This window comes from Amblyraja radiata, unplaced genomic scaffold, assembly GCF_010909765.2.
Source record: "Amblyraja radiata isolate CabotCenter1 unplaced genomic scaffold, sAmbRad1.1.pri scaffold_460_ctg1, whole genome shotgun sequence".
NCBI classification, from domain to species: Eukaryota; Metazoa; Chordata; class Chondrichthyes; order Rajiformes; family Rajidae; genus Amblyraja; species Amblyraja radiata.
The window spans coordinates 50,670-59,870 of record NW_022630552.1 but is presented as its reverse complement, the minus strand read 5'-3'; the positions used below and the strand labels follow the sequence as shown (position 1 = coordinate 59,870).

Sequence of the window (9,201 nt, the reverse complement as noted above, 5' to 3'; positions counted from 1 at the left end):
TTTACCTTACGCTAAACGTTATTCCCTTAGCATGTTTTGATACGCTGTAAATGGCTTGTTTGCAATCATGTCTTGTCTTTCTGCTGACTGGTTAGCATGCAACAAAGGCTTTCCACTGTACCTCGGTACACATGATAATAAACTGAACTGAACTGAACTGATTCAGGCAGTAAACAAATCCTTCGGCTCACTGAGTCCGTGCCAAATATCAAACACTCACAATCTCCCGCTTCTTTGACAATAGACAATAGGTGCAGGTGTAGTCCATTCGGCCCTTCGAGCCATCACCGCCATTCACTGTGATCATGGTTGATCATCTACAATCAGTAATCCATTCATGCCTTCTCCCCATATCCCTTGATTCCGTTTTAAGAGCTCTCTTGAAAGCATCCAGAGAATTGTGGGGCCTTCTGAGGCAGCGAATTCCACAGATTCACAACTCTCTGGGTGAATTTTTTTTTCCTCTTCTCTGTTCTAAATGACCAACCCCTTATTCTTAAACTGTGGTTCCTGGTTCCGCACTCCCCCCGACATCGGAAACATGTTTCCTGCCTCTAGCGTGTCCAATAATAATCTTATGTTTCAATAAGATCCCCTGTCATCCTACTAAATTCCAGAGTATGCAAGCCCAGCTGCTCCATTTATTCAACATATGACAGTCCAGCCTTCCCAGGAATTAACTTTGTGAACCTCAATATTGTTATAGACAATTTTCTACCCTGGAAAAAAGATTTGGAAAAAAGTCTACCCAATCTATGCCTCTCATGGTTTTATATATTTTCACTCAGCCTCACTTGCTCCGGAGAAAACAGTCCAAGTCTGTCCAACGTCCCTTTACAGCTGATACATTTTGATCCGGTTATCATTCTGATAAACCTCTTCTGCATCCTCACCAAAGCCTCCACATCCTCCCTGTAATGGGGTGACCAGAACTGCACACAATACTCAATAAGCAGACTATCCAACGTTTTATAAAGGTGCAACATCATGATCTGATTCTATGTAGAGTCATAGAGTTGAACAGCACTGTGGTGCAGTGGTACTGTAGCTGCTGACTCACAGCTCCAGAGACCCGGGATCAATCCTGACCTTAGGTGCTGTCTGTACGGAGTTTGTACATCCTGCCTGTGACTGCGTGGGTTTCACCGAGTGCTCTTGTCCAAAAGACATTCAGCTTTGTAAAGTAATTTAGTTTATTGTCACGTGTACCGAGATACAGGATAAATGGATATGATTAGAGCAAGATAAAGTCCAGTAAAGTCTGATTAAACATAGCTTAGTTTAGTTTGGAGATACAGCGTGGAAACATGTCCATCTGCCCACCAAGTCCACACCGACCAGGCAAACCCCGCACATTAACCCCCTACACACTCTAGAAGTCATTTACCTTTATACCAAGCCAATTAACCTACAAAGTGTACGTCTTTGGAGTGTGGGAGAAAACAATCCAAGTCTGTCCAACGTCCATTTACAACTAATTCACTTTAATCCAGGTATCATTCTGGTGAACCTGCATCCTCTCCAAAGCCTCCACATCCTGCATATAAGTGGACGACCAGAACTGCACACAATACGCAATAAGCAGACTAACCAACATTTTATAAAGGTGCAGCATCACGACCTAATTCATACAGCATGGTGGCTCAGCGGTAGAGTAGCTGCCTCACAGCGCCAGAGATCCGGGGTTTCATCCTGACTACTGGTGCTGCCTGTACGGAGTTTGTAAGTTCTGCCTATGACCACGTGGGTTTTCCCCTGGTGCTCCGGTTTCCCCCCACACTCCAAAGACGTACAAGTTTGTAGATTAATTGGCTTTGGTAAAAATAGTAAATTGTCTCTAGTGTGTAGGATGGTGCTAGTGTATGTGGTTATCGCTGGTCGGCGTGGAGTCGGTGGGCTGAAGAGCCCCTTTCGGCACTGTATCTCTAAACCACACTAAATTAATTATAGCGTGGAAGCAGACCCTTCAGCCTACAGCGTGGAAGCAGGCCCTTCGGCCTAATTTACACCGACCAACATGTCCTATCTACACTAGTCCCACCTGCCTGCGTTTGGCCCATATCCCTCTAAACCTATCCTATCCATGTAACTGTCTAAATGTTTCATAAACCTTGCAATAGATCCTGCCTCAACTATCTCCTCAGGAAGCATGTTCCATACCCTTCAGGTTCCTATTAAATCTTTCTCCCCTCACCTTAAACCTATTCCCCTCTCACCTTAAACCTATGCACACTCAATGCTTCTGATGAAGTGTCCTGCTTCATCTCAGCACAGTGCATCTCTCCACAGACGCTGCCTGACCTGCCGAGGGTTTCTGTTATTATTTACCTACACCTTCTGTGATAAAAGGGCGTCACGGTGGCACAGCAGTAGAGTTGCTGCCTTACAGCACATTCAGTGCCGGAGACCCGAGTTCCATCCTGACTACCGGTGCTGTCTGTACGAACTTTGTACATTCACCCTGTGACTGCATGGGTTTGCTCCGAGATATTCGGTTTCCTCTCACACTCCAAAGACGTACAGGTTTGTGTTAATTGGCTTTCTATAAATATAAAATTGTCCCTAGTGAGTGTAGGATAGTGTTAATGTGCGGGGATTGCTGATTGGTGCAGACTCAGTGGGCCAAAGAGCCTGTTTCCGCGCTGTATCTCTAAAATTAAGTCTGCATTTTATTTAGCATTTTCATTTCCAATTCTTGTTGTTTACTTGCAGGCGATTCTAAATCCTTTAAAGCCTCGCATGTCTCTCTCCAAAGGTATTTTATCTATCGTTAACATCTGGGCACTGGCGTCTTGTTTCTCTCTGCCTCACGCTATTTACCAGATGTTGTTTCACTCCGTGTACAGGTAAATGTTACTGAAATACCTCCCTTCCCCATCCCACTGCCCCTATCACTCATCCCAGCCTTGTGGAGTAGTGAGTTGATGTCTACAGCACTCTAGCTTCTGGGCCCAAAACATAGGTCACAAAGTCATATAGCATGTATACAGGCCATTCAGCCCAACAGGTTCATGCTAACCATCCATATTAATCCCATTTACAAGATTTAGGGATGGCACAGTGGCACAACGGTAGAGTTGCTACCTTACAGCGCCAGAGATTCAGGCTCGATCATGACTACAGGTGCTGACTGTACGGAGTTTGTATGTTCTCCCCATGACCTGCGTGGGTTTTTCTGGGCTAGTAGGTTAACTTGTTTCGGTAAAATTGTAAATTGTAAACCAAACTAAACTCAAATTACAGTCATCCAGCGTGGAAATAGGCCCTTCGGCCCAACTTTCCAACATCGACCAACATGCCCCATCTAAACTAGTCCTACCTGCCTTCGTTTCACCCATATCCTTCTACACCTATCCTATACATGTACCTGTCCAGATGTTCCAAAACCATAGTGATGGTAGGTTCTATCTACTATCTACCACAAATACCTCCTCAATCAGCTCGATCTATACATCTACCCTCCTTGGGCCGAATTGCTGCCTTGCAGCTCCTGAGGCCTGGGTGCGATCCTGACTACGGGTGCTGTCTGTACAGAGTTTGTACGTTTAAGAAAGATCTGCAGATTCTGGGAAAATCGTGGATAGACACAAAATGCAGGAGTAACTCAGCGGGTGAGGCAGCATCTATGGAGAGAAGGAATTGGTGACGTTTCGGGTCAAGACCCTTCTTCAGACTCTGAAGCGTCATCAATTCCTTCTCTCCATAGATGCTGCCTCACCCGCTGAGTTGCTCCAGCATTTTGTGTCTACCCCAGAGTTTGTACGTACACCCTGTGACTGCATGGGCTTTCTCCAGATGCTCTGGTTCCTTCCTGTATAAAGACTGGGCTTCAGCCCCATCCTACCGTTTTGGGCTATGATTACTGCAGTTTGTCTCTTGGAAAACCAGCTAAAAAAAACATGGAGTATGTGATTTAATATATCAGTAATCCACAAATATAACTTTCTATAACTCTCCCCGATAATAGCTCACAATACCACCAAATATTAACTTGCCATTTATAAATTTATGATTCCACTAGCTCGTCTGGTCTTCACTAAAAGCTTATATTACAGTAAATTTGGGAAATATCCTGCTACTTTGAAACGAGAAAACCAAAGGTAGAGAGAAACACATTTCCAGCTCCACTGCCATTCAAACCAATAAGAGTTTACTAACCACTTTAATGGCAATGCCTTTTTGAAGTATAGAAAAAAGTATACAAATATCTGAATAAATTGTCATTCACCCTTCATTCACCCCTCTAGTTTAATTCATCCCAAAATAATTTTGTTTGCCCTTGGGTGAACCATTCACCGGTTTAAGAAGCACTGGTCGACAGAAAGGTGATCAGAACTGCACACAATGAAGTCAGTTCGAATCCCACAAATGCAGTTGTGGGAATTTTAATTCATCAAGTCTACCCTGCCATTCAATCATGTCTGATCTATCTTTACCTCTCAACCTAATTCTTCTGCCTTCTCCCCATAACCCCTGACACCTGTACTAATCAAGAATATACCTATCTCTGTCTTAAAAATATCAATTGGCCTCAACAGCCTTCTGTGGCAGAGAATTCCACAGATTCACCACCTCACCGTTCTCCACACCCTCAACTCATGAAACCTCAAACACGCTTTCTCCGCTTGTCCCTTCCTTCCAGAGAGAAGATCATCAGGATTCATTACGTCCCCGCTTTTCCAAAGCCTTCAGAAGTCTTCAGAAGATATTTCGACCTGTCAACCTTCATGCTGTTCTACATCCTGCCGTTGGTGGTGATCACCGTAGTTTCCTCCGCGGTGAGCAAGAAGCCATTGGTGAGGTACACCATTGGTGCCGTCACAGAAGCCGAGGCCGCTGCTCAACGCCGCGGGAAGAAGAGGACCATCAAGATGATCTTCATCATCATGGCCTTTACCCTCTGTTGGTTCCCCCTCAACGTCTACACCCTCCTGCTCACCGGCCAACGTGTCCAATTCAACAACACCCTCTACTTTGCCTTCCACTGGGTGGCCGTGAGCAGCACATGTTGGAACCCCTTCATCTACTGTTGGATGGACAACAGGTTCCGCTCCAACCTCATGACCCTTATGGCCAAGTGTGGGGGGAGAAGGAGGAGAGGAGGCAAGATCCTGGCGCTCACCGCGGCCAGCGGAGACGGGAGGCAGTCGGGGGTGAGATTGGAGGACAAGCCTGGCCTATCCACGGAGAATTTGAGTTGCTACCTTGGTGGGCGCAGGGGTAACAATGGGGAGGTGAGTACAGTTTAGACTTTACAGATTCCCCGTTGAAACTTGGTTTCATGTTCAGCCCAGGTATTATTGGCCAAGGCATCTGTACCTGTGCTGTATTGTTCTATGTTTAGTTTAGTTCACTTCAGTTTAGTTCAGTTAGTTCAGTTAGTTAGTTTAGTTCAGTTTTGTTTAGTTTAGAGATATCAACAATCACAATCGACCACCTAAAATTCTTAAAGGTTGGTCAGGCTAAATGCAGGAAAAATGTTCCCCATGTTGATGAGTCCAGATCCAGCGGTTGCAGTTATGAATTTGGGGTAGGCCATTTAGGACTGAGATGAGGAAAAACCGTTTCACCCAGAGTCGTGATATTGTGGAATTCTCTGCCACAGAAGGCAGTGGAGGCCAATTCACTGGATGTCTTTGATGAGAGAGTCAGATTTAGGTCTTAGGGCTTAAATAATCAAGGGATATTGGGGAAATGCGGGAACGGGGTAATGATTTTAGATGATCAGGCATGATCTTATTGAATGGCGGTGCTGGCTGGAAGGGCTGAATGGCCTACTCCTGCACCAATTATCTGTTTCTATGTTTCTACCCGTACAAACTGGTTCTATGTTATCCTACTTTCTCACCCACTCCCTGCGCTCTATGGGGCAATTTACACAGGGCCCATTAACCTGCAAACCCGCACGTCTTTGGGATGTGGGAGGAAACCGGAGCACCCAGATAGAACCCACGTGGTCACAGAGGAAACTCCACACACGCATGCACACACACGTACTCACACACACTCGCACACGCACATATATACATACACACACGTGCACACACGCACATGCACGCACACTCACACGCAAATATCTACACACACATTCTGTGGAAGAAAAATTAATATCCTTTTTTATTTAATTTTGATTGGAATTGTACAAGGTAACAAAAGGATGTATTGGAGAAGAGAATTGTAAATCTTTGTCCTGACCAGGTGTAGAAGAGAATCCGTGGGAAACAGCAAAGTAGATTCGATGTACTTACCTCCTGTTTGGGAATATGTTGTAGGGTGGATGTTAATGTAAATATGAAGTAGTTCAGCTGATAACGAAGTTTGTTTACATTCCTGAGGAGTTACAGTGGATCACCCTCACCCCCGACCGCTAGCAGCGTAGATACGTGGTAGTATATGTGAGGCTTATGATCGGCTCGGAAATGGGGATGGTGACTTGGACCACTTGAAAGGTGAGATAGAATAATGTCAAGATTCCCTTGTTTTGTGTTTGATTTGTATTAACCATTTGTTGTTGAATAAGATTAACAAGCGAACTGTATGTTATGACTAATGAAATAATTGGTATCCATGTGGTGATAGAATGTTTTCGTAGAATAGTATTGGCTTGATATAATTGTAAATTGTCCCCTAGTGTGTGTAGGATTGTGCTGGTGTGCGGGTATCGCTGGTCGGTGCAGACTCGGTGGATCAAAGGGTCTTTTTCCGCGCTGTATCTCTAAACTAAACTAAACTAAACTGAACTGAATGAAACTAAAATGAACTAGACTGAACTAAACTAAACTAACCTGAACTAAACTAAATTAAACTAAACTCTACTGATCTGAACTAAACGGAACTGAACTAAATTAAACTGAACTGACCTGAATTCTATACAAAACTAAACTAAACTGAAGATAGACTGGAGTATGCTGAAGTAACCCAGCAGGACAGGCAGCATCTCGAGAGAGAAGGATTGGGTGACATTTCGTGTCGAACTAAACTAAACTGAACTGAACTGAACTAAACTTAAATTGACTTAACTCAACTAAACACACCACGCACCTTGGTGTCATTTGGTGTAGGGTTGACAAGGGGCTCTCTGCTCTCACTTACACCACTCCACCCACCCCGAGACCTCCTCTCCCCTCTCCGTTAGCTGGCAGGTATCACCCCCTACTTCCTTGAAGCCGGCACAGCATTTACCCGGTGATTGCTGGCATCCACTTCCAGCAACGTTGCCAGTCAATTAGCTTCACCTCCACCTCCTGTAGCATTGACGATCGTATCTCTGCGGACATGAGACAGAGACACAGCGTGGAAACGGGTCCTTCAGCCCATTGAGACCACGCCGACAAGCGATCTCCCCGTACACTAGCACTATCTTACACACATCAGGGTTAAAATCTTTATCAAAGTCATTTAACCAACAAAACCTGCACATCTTCTGAGTGTGGGATGAAACCGGAGCACCCGGCAAAATGCCCACTGGGGTCACGGAGACAGCGTGCAAACTCTGTAAAAACAGCACCCCAGGTCAGGATTGAACCCGGGTCTCTGGTGCTGTAAGGTAACAACTCTCTAGCTGCACCACCAATCAGGGGGAACAAGGGTGTGAGTGTGTGTGTGAACATGTTTATGCGGGCAGACAAGGGTATGTGGGTGTAACACAGTACATCTTGGGAGGGATATGGATCAAATGCAGGCAGGTAGAACTAGTGTAGATGGTCCTATCCATGTTCCTGTCCAACTGATTATTAAATGTTGGGATAGCCCCCGGCCTCCTCCAGCAGATTGCTTATATATAAATATATACTCGACCAAGTGCAGACCCATTCCCCCAACACCCTTCCCCAATGCAACTGAACCCGTTCCTGAATGTAAGATTCCACCACTCCCCTGCCTCCATCAGCAAAAATTCCAATTGCACTTCCCCTGCCTGCTGCAGCAGTTCCAATTGGCCCTCCCCCTCCTGTTGAAATATTCCATTGAGGTGAAAAGTTCAGTGTTCCTGTCTTGCAACTTTGTATCAAAGTGTGTTGGAAGCTGGGAGGAAGGATTTTACCAGTAAAAATCTTGTTAAAGTTAGCATTTTTAAAGCTTTAATTGAGAATAACATGAAATATAGGATGAAATCTTGTGAACTTGATTATAGAGAGGTCGGTAAAATTGTGAGTTAGAATATGTAAAGATCTTAGCGGTACGGGTTTTGAAGGAGATACAAATATAACACACACACAAGATGAGAGTTTTATAGGTATGTAGATAGATATATCTATATTACTAAAAGTCTGATCTTGACCGCTTTTGGCTCGCTGTGGTGTGATTTCCGAGAGAACACCGCCACCTACGGCCGTCATTTTTGGACACCTCGCTCAGAGCCCCTCTCCGCCTTCCTGGACCAGAGAATTTTTCCCATTGATGAAAAATCAGAGAAATATTAATGTTTAAATATAATTTGCCATTCTCTCAGCTGCCCCTGCTGGAGGGAGGGGGAGGGACTATAACACCAGGAAGTGGTGTGCCTCACTCAATCTCTGCAAGATGGAGGTAGCCAGAGGGTAGGTCCCTTGCAGTCAGAAACAGGCGAATTGATCATGGGGAACAAAGACATGGCAGACCAATTGAATAACTACTTTGGTTCTCTCTTCACTAAGGAAGACATAAATAATCTGCCGGAAATAGCAGGGGACCGGGGGTCAAATGAGATTGGGGAACTGAGTGAAATCCAGGTTAGCCGGGATGTGGTGTTAGGTAAATTGAATGGATTAAAGGCCGATAAATCCCCATGGCCAGATAGGCTGCATCCCAGAGTACTTAAGGAAGTAGCTGCGGAAATAGTGGATGCATTAGTGATAATTTTTCAAAACTCTTTAGATTCTGGAGTAGTTCCTGAGGATTGGAGGGTAGCTAATGTAACCCCACTTTTTAAGAAGGGAGGGAGAGAGAAAACGGGGAATTACAGACCAGTTAGTCTAACATCAGTAGTGGTAAAACTGCTAGAGTCCGTTATTAAGGATGGGATAGCAGCACATTTGGAAAGTGGTGAAATCATTGGACAAAGTCAGCATGGATTTATGAAAGGTAAATCATGTCTGACGAATCTTATAGAATTTTTCGAGGATGTAACTAGTAGAGTGGATAAGGGAGAACCAGTAGATGTGTTATATCTGGACTTTCTATAGGCTTTCGACAAGGTCCCACATAAGAGATTAGTATGCAAAC

At 44.7% G+C, this 9,201-nt stretch overlaps 1 protein-coding gene across 1 annotated transcript; it reads left to right on the top strand.

The window, feature by feature from the left end:
* The first annotated feature begins 4,598 nt into the window (after positions 1-4,598).
* Positions 4,599-5,249, top strand: LOC116969983 (probable G-protein coupled receptor 83). The gene has a single exon (XM_033016729.1). The coding sequence runs from the start codon at positions 4,599-4,601 to the stop codon at positions 5,247-5,249; it is 651 nt and encodes a 216-aa protein (XP_032872620.1).
* Positions 5,250-9,201: the final 3,952 nt, after the last annotated feature.

Bases quoted from the DNA above. Each gene is read 5' to 3' on its own strand.
- LOC116969983 (XM_033016729.1), top strand. From the start codon at position 4,599: ATGAAACCTCAAACACGCTTTCTCCGCTTGTCCCTTCCTTCCAGAGAG.